We start from the raw sequence: 14999 nt of genomic DNA on the forward strand, positions 1-14999 counted from the left end.
CTGCCAGTGTCTACTCTAGGCAAGGCGCAATAAGATGCTCAGCTAAGATCTTCACCCCTCTCCGCGAGGGCACGGCTCTGCCGCAGTTGTCAGACATGTCACTTCGGAAATCACCCAACGGAAATATGGTGACACATTGGTCATACGACTCTGGTCTAGATCAGAAACATCCAACGTTCAGGCTCTGGAAGTGTTGACCGTGAGCTGACGACGTGCCAAAGGCCTCGAATCCGACAAATCAAAAATACTGTTTTCCGAAATTCATCTAGAGAGAGGCATGGTCAAGGGTGACGGGAAGCTGCTTCATCTGCCACCCCCTGCCGCCGGCCTGCGACTTCTGACAAGTGGAGAAGTTGAATCGACTTGCGGAGCCAGGGGCTGAATTGAGGGTGGCGGCGGTTGGCGGCATCAGTCGCGTTGGAGATTCGAATCAAAGAAAGGACGCGCAACTACCAACCGTTCGCCAGAATCTCCATGGGATTGCCTCTTTGGGCAATCTGCTGCAAGTTTATCAACCCTCGACGCCTGTCTACCTTTCAGTGACAAAAGTCTATCACAGTAAAGTTGCTGTTCATCCCCTAGCTTGCACCATCACAGACCGTTTCGAGGTCTCGACTTTGAAAGTTTATGGTGCTGTCAAACCATCCTCGAAAACAGCCGCTGGTCTGATGAGCCGGTTATTCCCATGTGAATTATGGTTACGCATAACATCTGACAGATCCTTCAGGGTAGTCTGCTCAAGTGCTGACAATTGTTGTCGTGATTTCGACACATTTCTCGCTCCTCCGTCGCATTTTCAACTTTTCTTGTCTACCATTGCCTCGAATCCGCCCGCCTCGTCCATGAAACGGTTCCCAGTGATAGATTCATTCCGAAATCATCTTGAGCTTTCGCATGATCCTGCATTAGTCTGAAGAAATCAGGTCTCTTGGCCGTCTTCAATGGTCAAACCGGCTGCCGCGGCTCCCAGTCTGCGTCCCCGTCAGCCAGTTGAAACCTGTTGTCATCAGAGTTCCTGCAACGTCAGGACATCCGACATCTCAGTCGAATTAGCCTGCAGTGGGCCTGAACAGAGCTGAGAGCAGAGGGGTTTTGAAACGGGTTTCCTCGGCGAGCTCTTCCGAACATCCACGTGTGGTCGATATGCTTTCCCCTTGCTTCGATTCACTCTGGCCTCTTCCAACACCTGCGCACAGTCCTCTCAGCTCCCAGAGCTCTGGTCGGGAGAACATCATCCTGGCTGGAAACAAGGGCCGGGGGCTTGCCGCCTCGCTTTGAAGATGTTCGTTATGCACAATGAGGACAGAGTTGTCCGACCTGGCTCTCTGCTCTGGAGCTTGGGCATCGAACCGGCCTGATTAGTGATTAGCTCTTGTCAACCTCTGCCTCCCACCGCGCCGTTGCCTCATGTCATGCAGGCCAGAACTCCATCCTCCCATCATCAGAGCATCCGTGCCCGCTGTTCATCCTTCCGATGTTCTGGTTCTGACATCTCCAACACTCACAGCCTCCAGCATGAAGCATCACAAGACGAACATCTGAGCATGGCTCACTGTCATGCCTCTTGTGTTTCCGACTTCGTTTCTCAGCCTCGGGCAGCGGCTGGCATCTGACTGACTGATCACCAAAATCATCTCAGCTCATACGCCTCGCGGTACGCGTACGCAGGCCTTCAGCCCCAATTCTGCAACACAGAGAATTCCATACACGTTCTGGCTGCCTTACAGCTGAACTAGATGTTTCCGGCATCTAGCTGCTCCTTCTAGCATGGTTCCGCCTCAGCCGTAAAACAGCCGCTCGAACATTCATGCTAGCTAGGCGCAGACCAAAACAAAACATCAAAGAAGAATCTTTGGAATTCTTGTGTTAGGTCGTCGTCCAACAGGAATCTTGAAGCTGCATCGGGGAAAATATTGCACACTTCCTTATTCCCCCCGTCCGAGTCTAAGCCACACGCTCTTTCGCCAATCGTCACAGTCGTCATTGACTCGCATGTTTAGAAACGCTGAGCCAACCAGGCCAAGCCCTTCATCACATCATTGGTCCATATCGCAGCTGTAAGTGCAAGTATGGTATATGGCCAGCGCCGCATGAGATAAGCCCCAATTCCTCACGTCCTTCCGGACATCTCCAAACCGTCCGTGCCGCCGCCGCCAACAGCTGGGAGGATTCCGTCAACGTCAGCCACAGATCACAAGCTAAGTAGACAAGGTTGAAGCCTCCAGAAAGGTAATTGGGAACACTCTCCACGATGATGGGAGGCAATGGGTGCGTGCCCATCTTGTCCCCATCTTTTTCCCCTTCCCCTCGCTAGCAATGCTCAACGGTCCGGGAGACATGGCGCGGAACGACGAATGAGTGGTCGACGAGCGGGAAATAGCGCAAGTTGGGCTGGGTGCCTGGGGCTAGAAGCGATTCGGGGCCAGTGCCGAAGGGTTAGCCGGCAAGGCTAATGCAACCACTTCGACAGGAGCATGCAACCACTTTGACAAAGGCGCACGTGGGGGAGGATGGGATTCTCTCTCTTTCTCTGAGAGAGAGCGGGCGAGCGCCCCCAACCTCCTACATTTTGTTTTACTGAGTACCAAGCGGGAAAGTTGCTAAAAAGGAGCTTGTCGGAGTTAGGGAGAGGAGCGGCAAGACGGAAGCACGTCTGCGGAGGGGCAGGCACATGAAGCGCTGCGATCGAGGTTGCGTCAGATCTGGCGTTACATGATTGTTTAGACGCGCAGCGCATTCTCTTCCTTCCTTTCCAGCGCACTCTCTTAGGCAAGGAGAGGGGCGATGTGGAGGAGGATGGTTAGAGGGGGCCGCTAAACAAGGCATGATGATGACATTTCTCTTTGCACTTCATGTCTGGACTAGTGATGTTGTCTTGGCCATCGTCTCTGTATTCTGTATTCTGTAACTTCGTTCGGTAGATAGAACACGCACACCATTACGTCCCGCACACACAAGGGATTGCTATGCTTTGGCTGTCTGCTTGCCTCCCTCCACCTGCTCGTCCGGTTCGCTGACGGCATAATCTTGCGCAAGGTTTGGGGGACGACATCCTTCCGATGAACCGGGCCCCTCCTCTTCCTCTTCCTCATGAAAGGCAAAAACGGAAAGGAAAAAAAGCTTCGACTCCTACCCCCGCTGGGAAATCCGCTATGATGAGGAATCATGATAATAATAATCCGAACAATGATTTTTGGTCCGAAAATGTTGAAAGATCTGCTTTCCCATTGATGATCTGATCCCGAATACCCGTGCCCACTATTTCCTGTGTGTATGTGTGTGTGCTGTGTATGTCCATGTCTGTCTCCCATTTGACCCCCCCTCCAATAGCGAATGATATCTTGCATCGTGACCTAAGAGCCACCACAAGTCTTGTGAAACACCGCCACGCCATACCATGAATCTCGCGGAAAAGTGGAAGAAGAAAAAATAGTTGAATCATCAAGACGCCGAGAAAGTAAAATGTACACAAAATAGTCCCCCATAGCCCAAAAAAGCCTGGTTTAACCCGTTTCTTTCGCGCGCCCCGCCGGTCCGGACTCCCATAGATACTCCATGTGGAAAGGAAGTGAATAGTAGTAGGTAGGTAGTAGTAGTAAAATGCTCATATCGGTCGTATCGAATTAGCAGCAGCCTCCGAGCGCTTCCTTTTTTGCCCCTTCGTTCCCTTTTTGCCTCTGTGTGCACCCAAAATCGGGATAAGCTTCTTCTCATCCTTTCACAGCCTGCGTTCCTTTTTTTGTAAAACCCGTTTTTGTGTTGTCTTTTTTTGATTTCTTTAGATTTGTCTTTCTGATAGGATGAGCTGTGACTAAGCATAGCTCATGTCGCCCTTGCGATGGCTGACGACCTCGAGGGTGGTGCCCAGGTTGTGGCCCAGGTAGCCAATCATGGCCTTGCTGACCTCTGGGTCCTCGGACAGATCGGCGCACACCTCGCGGAACTGCGCGTAGACCTCCTCCAGCTTGCGCAGCTCGCGGTTGAGGATCTCGAGCTCGAGCCACCGCCCGTCCTCGCCGCCGAGCGTGTAGGCGCCCAGGCTGACGCCGAGGCCGCCTACGGCGACGGCACCGGGGCTGTTGAGCTGGTTCATCGCCGCCGCTACGGAGGAGGAGCCCATGCCGCCCATCATGCCGCCGCTGCCGTTCTCGAAGTAGGTGTGGCTGGCGTTCTTGTAGAAGCTGGTGATCTTGCCGATGACGGTGGCCAGGAGCATCGCGGCGGTGTGCGTGCCCGAGCGGCTCATGCAGCGGTTGCAGGAGAGCATGGAAGCGCACCCCTCGACGGCTTTGCGGTTGAGCGAGAGGACGAGGTCGAACGGCGGGGCGGAGGGAGATGAGGCGTTGTGGAGGGCCTGGAGGGACTGGAGGCAGACCGTGAAGCAGGTGCAAGAGCCGCCGCTGCCACCCGAATTCGAGGACTTGTGTCTGACGGCGGGACGCATGTTGGGCGTGGTTGACGGGCTCGGGAAATATGCCGCCGCCGCCATGCTGTTGGGAGTGGGCATGGCTTGATATTGCATCATGCCGTCGTGCTGTGCTGCTGCGTCTCCCCAGGGCGTCATGTGGGCGGCCATGGCCATGTCCATGGACTGTGAGCGGCCGTGGTGGTGATGGGGGGCCATGTGTGCGGTGGCCATGGTCATATCGGGGTAGGGGGCGGCGGAGAAATCGGTGGGAGGAGTCCACGGCATGGCGCCTCCGTACATATCGGCGGTGGGATCTTGGTGGTCTCTGGGTGTTGCGTCGTCGACGCCCAGGAGTGCGAGCCCTGAAGAGATGGAGGGGTTTCTGGTCATGGCACCCTCCATGCTGGTGGGTGTGTGCCAGCCGTTCTCCATCTTGTACATGCCGGCGCCGGGGTGCTGTGCGAACATCATGTTCTTCTCGTCCATGATGGGCGAGAGATCCGTCATGTCCATGTGGACGGTGTTTGCGTGGCTCGGTGCGCTGTTGTCAGATTTCGGCTTGCCAGCCCTGCTGGAGGGGGAGTATCGACATTCCAGGCCGCATGCGAGGCATCTGGAGCATATGGGACGGGCTTTTGAGCATTTGACCTTGGCAAGAAAGCAGCCATCGCAAGAGGCCCGGAGGCGAGGTTGTCTGGGCTTGGAGCTTGAAGACATTGTGTGATTAATGGGCGAGTATGTTCTCGACGATTGGAAGGAAGCAACTCTGAAAGAAAGAAAAAAAGGGTATCTTTTTGGTCTAACGAAAGAATTACAAGTCCGGAGGATGAAGTGACGGCGGAGGGGCAAGCCACTATTAAAGAAAAGGACAAGGGCAGAAGGTGTATTAGAGTTCTGAAGGCGGTGCGAGTGAGATGTCTGTGTGATGATCGTGTGCGTGTAAGGCGGAGTCGGGATTAGCAAGCACTATTCAGGCTTTTGTGTAAGGGTGCGATGTGAAGTGCGGGAAGAGCCCCGAGGGCCACGGATCGCGGCCTAGGTCGAGAGTGAAGCGGAATCTAGCCGACTGCGAGGTAGACAGACAGACAGGCGACGACGACCACGACGACGAACCACGACGACGAACCACGACGAAGTTGGAAAAACGGGGTCACGAAACAGGAACGGAAACGGTCACGGCCATTACCCAGAGTCCAAGAGGGACGAGCATGGAGTGAGAGTCCGGGTGTTTCTAGAGGAAGGGACGAGAGATGGAGCTTGTAAGAGCGAGAGGATATGCGACGCGGACAAGAGGGAGCGGACGTTGAACGGTTAAAAAGAGAAAGGCCTGATTTAGATATGCTATGCCGTTGGCTTATACAGAATGAAGGAAGTACAAGCCCATGTACATGGGGGCTGTGAGGGCGTGGGCAATGGGTGCTATGGTAGAGCAGATCTGGATTACCCACCCCGGAGCAGAGAGGAGGGAGACAGGCACACACACAACGAGAGAGGCTGGCTTGACATAAAGGTGTGTATCTATGTGCGCGCGAGTGACATTAGAGTAGGCCACCACCGTGGGTGAGAATGTCTTGTGCAGAGCAGAGACCAGCGATGTGTAAGAACGAGGACGGACCAATTAGATGGAAAAAGAAACGGGCCATGTACTGGTCTGGTCTGGCAGTAATGCAGAGGCCATGTACTCTCCGCCCGTTCTTGGGTGTGGTGGACATGGGCTGGCTCGCTCGCAGAGACCCTTGGCCTTTGGGTCCAAGGGCATTGGATAGGTCTCTGTTCTGTGTGCAGGCCAGAGCTCTTCGACCGCTTGGACGAGGCAACCTGGCCAAGAGAAACAGACAAGAGGGAGAAGAGACTCGGCACCCAGCCGGCAGCTCAGCACAGAGGCAAAACAGAACCAAAAAAGGTCAGGTCACAGGCGGTTGAAGCATGGATAAGACGGTTTGGGCCGGATGAAGCCTTGCCTGGGCATGCAGGCAACGTAGGTGGCACTCGCCTGGGTCGGCGTGAGAAGAGAGAGAGGGGATACTTGAGGGGAGCCAGACGTTCAGATGCACGTTGAGAGCGTGTAAGAGATGATGGGCCTTGTTTCTTGCCGTTTCCAGATTTTCCAGGTTCCCCACGGGACGTTGACGGCGAAAAGATGCTGCCGGTAGTGGGTTCAACTGGAGTTCCCCATCTCAAGATCCTGCCTGCGGAGTGGGATGGATGGGTGGACGGATACTAGGGACTGTTCTCACCCATTAGGTGGCCAGACAGCGACCAAGAGAGACGAGAGGGAGATGGTAGCGGCTGCTGCTGGTTCGTGCAGATCCCTGGGTTTGGGCAGTGCCATGCTGCTGCGCTGTGCTGTGCGTTGCTACTGATAGGTAATGGCCGTAATGGTGATGATGGTGAAGGAGAGGGTGGTGGAGCGTGCCAGAGCTGGGGGAGCAGAGTGGAGCTTAAGCTGGGGCCTGCCTTAGGATAGCGTAGAGACAGGGACAGGGACGACGAGGAAGGGGACGGGGAACCCTGCTCGAGGATAAGGCAAAGACGTGGGACGGTAGAAACGGTTCGTTCCAAGTTGGCGTGAGAAAAAGTAAAATGGACGGATACGGGGAGCTGGGGCAATGGAAGGGAGCAGAGCGAGCCGAGCAGTGTGTGAAGGGTGATGACGCTGGGCAAGGTGGATTGGATTATGCATCCAGGTCTCTCGCCTTTCCTCTCTAATGCACAGTAGCAATAGAAGTACACAAGATGCAACGGGGAGGTAGTGTCAGGGGAGGAAAAGGTGCGAAGGTTACGGTACGGTAAGCAATGCAAGGTCATGTACAACATGGCCGTACCAGCTCAGGCGTATCTGTGGGCAGCGACAGCTCGAGCAGACCCAGGTCAAAGGGCAGAAGTAGATCCACACGAGTCGTCGATCGGGAGGATGGAGATAGGGAAACGAGCCGTCAGAAGGGTAGGGATTAGGGTGGTTGTGAAGATTCCGCTTCGGGGAGCATCAGAGAAGGATGGGGGGCAGGGATTGGGGAAGGAGAATAAACGGGATAGGATACACTGACTGGGGCTGGCAGTGGGGGCAAAGGAAAGGGAAGGAAAGGGTACAGTGCCTTGTACACCGGGCAACGATGGGTGAAGGGCGAGGGAGGACAGACCGCGTGGCGGAATGGCTCGGCCGATTGGAACAGACCAGGCGTTGGTCCGAGGGCGAGATGCGTGTGTGCGAGGTGGAAGTCGACGACAGAGGACGAGCATCAACGACTCGAAGGGGAACGGACGGCAAGATAGGTGAAGGTTGTCATGGTTGGCGGGTGGACTCGTCATCCGGGCGCGGATGCCGGTACGGAGGCAGTCCAACAACGTCCAATGTTGGTTGGCTCGGCTGCTTGTTGCCCGTTGCTCGAGAGTAAGGAGACAGGACCAAGAGACGAGGGCACGATAGGCAATTCGAGATGGGGCGCCTAGCTAGCGAGACGAGCTGTATGTCTCTGGGAAAGAAAGTAAAAAAGCGGAGGAGAAACGGAGTTTACAAGTGGGATAAGTGGGACGGATGGATGTCAGACTAAGACGTGCAAAGGTGAGTGAGGTAAGGCGAGGCGAGGCAAGGCAAGGCGTGGGCTGTTGAAAAGCCAAGCAACAGAAAGCGAGACGCAGATTGTGGACTGCGAGATTGGGATTGGGACTGGGACTGGGCTTGGAGCGGGCTGGGAAACAATGGAATCCAAGACAGAGGAACGGTAGCTAGGTAGGTTTGGCGGTACGTACCGCGCGGGCATCCTCCACTGCTCTGCTTACTTTCTGACGACGATTTAATTAGTACATACTCCTAGGTCTGCAATGGATGCAGTACATGCAGCGTGGTTGAAGGTTAGGTGACGGATGACGGAAACATTCCTTGGGCCTGGGTCTCGGGGGTTGCTCTCTCATCATGTGACTTGAACTCCCAGGTTGCATTCTCTCTCAGCTGCATCAAGAGGTAATGAGGTGGCCATTGGATCTTCAGCTTACAGCTCACAGCTTACAGCTTATTCCACACTGTGAGAGAGAGAGAAAGTTCATGATTGCCCGGAGCTGGACTTGCCTCCCGCCTCACATGTTCTCCCCTTCCCCTGGCCCCTGCCCCTGCTCCGCGTCTGCCTTGCTGCCCTTGAAAGTGAGTTGCGTGCGTCCTGACGCTGCCGCTGCTGCTGCTGCTGCTGCTGCTGCCTCTCACCTCACTCGCTGCTCCTCCAGTTGAGTGTGTGAGAGAGAGAGCGAGTGCGGCCCAGAAGGGAATGGCCTGGACCAAAGAGTGAGTGGAACCATCCAACTGCACGACACGACATGGGGGAGCGGAGGAGGGGCACTAGACCCTTGCTTTGCAGCTTTGCAGCATCCGCGAACAGGGGGCCCCAGCACACCACACCCTTCCCTCCCACCCGCCTTGGGTATCCGTACCCTTTCTCAGATCCCGTCCAGGTCCCCTTTCCTCCCCTCCCCTTGACTCCAAGGGCAGAGGGCAGAGGGCAGAGGGCAGAGGGGCAGAGGGGCAGAGGGAGCTTGGGCCATTGTGTACGACACCACCACTGTGTCCATACCAGTACGTACTCACAACTGTCAGTCTTGTCGTCTTCATCGACAGGCCTCGACCAGTCACTTCGCCTCAGTTTATTCTTTTTCTTCCCTCTCGCCGTCCACGTTGCAATTGGCCTGTCTGCGCTTGGAGAAGCACAAAAAACACAATCCACAAGGGGTAACCGGGGTCGACATGATGCGTACTTATCACGGCATACGAGGCAATGATCTCCAGCAACCATTGCCGTATTCAACCACCCTGTCTGCTCCATACGACTGCTGCCAGCTAGCTCCGGTTCCCTACCTAGTCCAAGCAGGGGCAACGCAACGCAACAACCACAGCTTGCTTTGCTTTGCTTACTTGTGGATGCTGCTGCTGACATGAAGTCTCAAGGGGAGAGGAAAAGCCCACGACGAACACAGGCATTGCCCAAAACCAAAACGGTGCAATCAGGACTGTATGCAGCGCACATACTCATGTTGGTTATTGTGCTCGTCGCATATTGGGGGGCACTTTTCCCACCTGCCGTACCGTACCACTCCTCAGGTAAGGTGACCTACAACAACGCATGTGCTGAGGTGCAGCCAGCTGCGATGCGTCCTGCTGCTGCTGCTGCTGCCGCATCATCCGACTTTGCATTGTTATAATTATGCACAATTGAGGCGAGAACTCCAGAGTCCCGGGATCACATCTATCAAAGAATCATCATTCCCTCTCCTCGCTTCCGGTTTGTCTCTCTTGACACTTCAGACTGGCATCCAGTAGATCTCAAGCCTCGACAGAGGACAAAGCCCTTGTTTCTTTTTGTTTTGTTTTTTCTTGTGTCGTGTTTCTTTCATTTCAGTGTCAGATCCTAAACCCTATCCATCAAGAAAAGTCAGCGACATGTCTAAGGCTGATAAGATAAATCTGCGCCTGCATGTGGCACGCTGACGGGGCCATGCTCTGACCTGCACCTTAGTCGACTTAAGGTATACGAACGACACGGTCATCAAAGATAACAATGCAACGGCTCGCCGTATCCGTACTATGGCCGCCGCTGCAAGGTTGGGCACCTGACTGGTTGATGGCTGAGATGAAGCAAAGACATCTGGCTTTTTCGGACTACGAGCGACGAGCGAGTGTAGAGATTGACACGGCGGCGGGCGGCTTTCTGGGCGGTGTCTAGATTTGGCCGAGCCCCCCCTCCCCTCCCCCAGTGTCGACGGCCCGTTATTCTGATTCAGATGTGTGTTCGTATCGGAAATGAAGACATGGTCTCCGAGAAGGACAAACTCGAGTCTGCTCGTCATCACTCGTTGATCTGTATTTTCTGCTCGGTCTTTTTGTTGTCCGTCAACGTTCAGGGGAGACAGGATAGGTACAGGTGCAGGTACAGTCTGGAAGTTCCGAGTGCTGCCACGTTCTGGTTTCCTTTTCGAGAAGGCGTTCCTAGGTTTTCCGGCTTGCTCTCGAGTGGTCGATGGCGCGATTCCCGGTTCCTCGGACACATGCGATTCGGATGGAGCAGCGATTCAAGAGCCCGGGGTGGCTGTTGTTTAGCTGCACAGGCGGTTAAGGTGGCTGTCAAGTGGATGGAGGTTGACTAAAGCATGGACGGCTTAGGGTTGGGCGAGAGTTCCAGCCAAGCTGGATGACGGGGAAGGTACGCCATGTTCGCCAGTTCCTGGGACTGAGACGAACAGGAGGACGAACAGGAGGAGGGTGAGGGAGGATACGTTACCGCCTGCCGAAACTCTCGCAGTGTACTGCATCAAGCAAAGCAAAGCAAACGGGTGGCCAGTGGTCCGGGAACGCGCACAGAGTTTTGCTCCCATGTCAGTCAGGCGAGCTTCATGTACCTGAATGACTTGACGGCAGGTCTGGGCCAGTCGAGTGTGACAGAATGGCGAGTGATGTGATTGCAGCGGCCGTCCCTTTTGGTGGTCAAAGTGGCGGCGGGGAGGCATCACGGGCTGTCGAGTCAGACTGGTATCTGCGGAGGTGGTCAGTCTATTACTGTCTTTCGACACGAGGCATCACAGAGTCCCAGACGAGAGAGTGCTTTTGTGATCCATTGCGAGCAACCAAGGTATCAAAATGGGTTCTTTCCCAGAGTAGCCAAGGCACATGTTTGATGCTCCCGGGACAGCAACCGGCTGAACGGGCATGGTGTGCTATGTGGGATCAAAAGGAGATGCATGGATCCTTCTCTGTTGGATTGGAAAAGCAAACAGACTGGAAGGAAGGGCCGGAGGGACCCACTTGGCAGGAGACGGAGCGCGCGGAGGGCAGGACGGCGAAAAGGCGGGGGACGATGGGGCGAGGGACGCCGACGGGAAGCTCGGAAGCCGGTACGACGACCTGCCTTGGGACGTTGCTGCTCCAGGCACCGGGCTTGATTACATACCTAGGGGAGGTACTTTCGCATGGCCAATGCCCCGCTTGCTTCCATTAGGTGCACTTATCACACTTGCACCTTGCACTAACATCTATCTGCCTTATCCATGAAATGCACTTTGCACATCACCTTACATTACATTACAATGGATCCATCTCACGAAGCGCTGCGCACTGCGCACTGCGTACTGCCACTATCGTCATTCTGGCAAGGTGCTTGGCACTATTTACTGCGGCGCTGTCAAAGGACCTATTTCGCCCGCTGCCCATCCACTCACACACCTGGTAGGTATGCTTGTGCTTGTGCTTGTGCTTCCGCTGGGCCCGTCCTTCCGGCTGTGCACCATGCACTGAGGTAGGTAGGTGGACTGTACTGCACTCCTACTATGTAATTAAGTACTGACCATGGTAAGGTCGTATGGAAGGGCCCTTCCCGTTGCACCCGGACCAGCTCCGACGCAACGGAACTGCAACCTGACATGGTAAATCGACTGCCACCTCTCCTCTCCTCGTCAAAGGCCAAGCGACAACGCCAGTCCAACATCGTCCGTGTTCGTGGCCTTCTCCCCGATTTCTAGAATCCCATGTTTCGAAACACACACAGCCAGCTGCCGTCGTCCCAGGAACTGCACCTACTGTACCTGTGCATCGCATCCTGCAGTCTGCAACCCGCCGACTCAGCGCTCTACTCTCACCACCACCACCACCACCAACAAACCTCTCATCCACATGCTCAGGGCAGTCAACCCCATCAGACATCGCGTCAGCTTGCTTCGACTACTGCACCTGTCAGGAGCCAGCCACCTTACGTCAAGAAACCTACCTGCCTACCTATCCTACGCACCCAGCTCGCCCGCATACACGATATCGAAACCCTTGTCTTCCCCCGGACCTCCGCAAATCGTTGGCTCCGTCCTCTCTCGACACTGACACTGGCACCTCACTTAGACCCCAAAATAATCAACTCGCTGCTTGTCGGTAGACGGCACGGGAATGGCCCAGGCGAGCTTTTGCCGAGACTCGACTTCGTCGCATTCAACTCCCACTGCATACGTACCGTACCGTCCATGCAAACTTCACACAGCTGCAGCTACCGTCGTGCTACTACACCTCGCCACGGCAGCCCATGAAACCCATGGCAGCCATCGCCTTGATAACGGCCGGCCGATCGCGTCGATCATCCAGCCAACATCCTGTCGCCCTACCCCAACCCACTCAATTCTCAACGCCGACTTGGCCCACGCCCGAGAAATCACCATACGCAATTCCCATCTCTTTGGGTCAGTTCTCCATCTTGACACCCCTGTCATCCAGCCAGCCAGCCAGCCTGCCGGCCCACAATCTAAATCCTCAGCCAGCTCAGTGCTCGGACTCACTCCCCGAAAGAGACAGCCTTCTGTTTACTGTGGACATGCCCATTTCACACAAACTTGCGACTGCTAGCCCCAAATGGAAGTCTTCATTTTTTTTTGGTGCCCAAGACGCGTCGGAGAATTACGCCAAGTGAGGCTGCAGTGCTGACAGCACCGGACATTCATGGGTTCGATGACGATCGTCTTCAATAGCTGCCTCTGCCGTTGTTCCGCGGGTGCACTCCAGACACTTGGTGTGAACACCCACCAATCCAGACAGCATTTAGATGCACAAAAAGACACCGCGTCTAGGCCTTGGGCTTCTTAGATCTGCCGGGTCTGTCAGACTCTCAGCCTTCTTCCCTTGGCACTGTCCCGCGGAGCATCATTTTCATGGAGCCCTATCAATGCACACACTTTTCTCCCAACACATTGGGCTGGCCTGATATGGTCAAAAGAGCGAATGCCCTCTCTTGAGTTGCCCCATCGCCCAATTGCACAGAGCCCCGGCACATCGCCAAGCGCCGTGGATGTTACGAAACTCGAGATGGCAATGATCCACAGCTTGGAGAGAGCTGAAAGATAGCTGCCATGCCGGAACGGGATGGACGCCGGGTTGGTTTTCCTTCCGTGACCGCGGATTCTTCAGAGGTCCCCAGGCGGTTCATTATCATTGAGTCTCCTTCATACTCTTCGACCCTTATCAGGAGCGAGAGAAGGAAATGACATCATTACTGCAGCGGCAGGCGGCGACGTGGCTCTCCAAATTGCAGCTTTTTACCCCTCTTGGCTGCGCTAAAGCCTTTCTGGGTACTCAGCCTTCAACGCCCTGTGCGTGGCGTCGAAGTCGACCTGTTTTGGAGGACAAAGTCCCGTTGCCGTTCAACTCTAGCGCGCGCAAAGATGTTTCAAACAGCACCTCAACTCCCAAAACCAACGTGTGTTTATGCTTTACGCCTGACGTGCCGCTTTCCGTCGTTGCTCGGCAAACTTGATGTCGTCTCCTCTGGGTGGAGCGACTGAGACAACATCGTCGTGACCCATCCCAAGAAATGGGAACTGGGACGATTCGGCCCTTGAAATGGTCAAGGGATCTCATCTTCACACCCTAATTCAAGTTTTCCATTGAAAACAAGCTCAACGCTAAGTCGCAAAGGCCTGTAGTTGCCCATACTCCTGAGCGCACCCACATTAATGGACCACGACGACTACTGGCACTCGTTATACTGGCCGAAGGGTTTTCAGGGATTGGTCAATCGGCGTGAGAACTTTCCCGCTAACCTAGACGACGTCGATCTTGTCATGTTTGGGATGAACCCGGGGACCTCGCGGGGAATTATTGTCTTGCGCAAGGGCCCGGATTGCCTACCAAAGATCCCCTCCACAGCATCGTCAAGTGCAATGATCAACATGAGGCACCAATGGTCCGAAGGCGAGGTCGCCAACCCAACCCTGCAAGAGTCAAATTCGGCTCCTCACCCACCGAGACGGACACGGGTACTGATCGATGTGTTGGCACCGCATCATGGGGTTCAATGAGACCCCCCACTTGGCATCACCAATGCGATGGTTTGCAACAATTATGTGAGAAACGGCAGTAGTCGGTCTGCCAACATCGTTGCTTCTGGCCCGCTGTGACTTCGAGGCACTCATAATTGGCCCGATATTTGTCGTCGCATACCTACCAGCAGACCGTCCTGTCAGCCACAAACCCACAGTTGCCTGCAAGGCGCTGCAGATCAATATATGAATTATTGACAGAGGTTACACCAAAGGCTTGCAGACTGGCATCTACCTTACCCACATCTCGACACCAGAGACAGAGACGATGGAGACGACAATATCACGCATTTGAGCGCTAAGGAGACTTCCTGTGTCTTTTGTGAATGACTTTCCTTGCTTTCCTGGCAAACCCGCGTCGCCAAGTTGGCATTACTTGGATAGGAGGTTTTCAACAAGAAAGCCACTGATCCACCCAGCATCTGCAGAAACCATCTGGGTGGCGCCAAAAGTGTCGCCGAGAGATGCCGCCGCCTGAGGAAGGAATGATGAAAGTGATCACCGCTTTTTGTGTACCGAGAATCCGACCACGGATTTGTGGGATTTGGGAGTTGAAGCCTGACCAAGAAGAAAGGAGATACTCGATGTTGATGTGGATGACAGTCTCAGATCTCGATCTGTCCATCTATCGCACGTTGCCAAGGGCCTTTAGAGTCAAGCCGTTGCAGCCTAATCTTGCAAACCAAGACAACTGTCGCGAAGCTTGAAAAGGCTCAACAACGAAGAGGAGGTTGGCAACGGCAGGCTTGATCGCATGCCC

At 54.8% G+C, this 14999-nt stretch overlaps 1 protein-coding gene across 1 annotated transcript; it reads right to left on the reverse strand.

Annotated features, from left to right (window-relative positions):
• Positions 1-3811: 3811 nt before the first annotated feature.
• GCG54_00011270 (uncharacterized protein) lies at positions 3812-5125 on the reverse strand (the record flags this gene model as incomplete). Its single annotated transcript, XM_045411175.1, has 1 exon — positions 3812-5125. One exon carries the CDS (start codon positions 5123-5125, stop codon positions 3812-3814), a length of 1314 nt encoding a protein of 437 aa, XP_045268233.1.
• Positions 5126-14999: the final 9874 nt, after the last annotated feature.

This window comes from Colletotrichum gloeosporioides (assembly GCF_011800055.1).
Source record: "Colletotrichum gloeosporioides strain Lc1 chromosome Unknown consensus_17, whole genome shotgun sequence".
Classification (NCBI taxonomy): Eukaryota; Fungi; Ascomycota; class Sordariomycetes; order Glomerellales; family Glomerellaceae; genus Colletotrichum; species Colletotrichum gloeosporioides.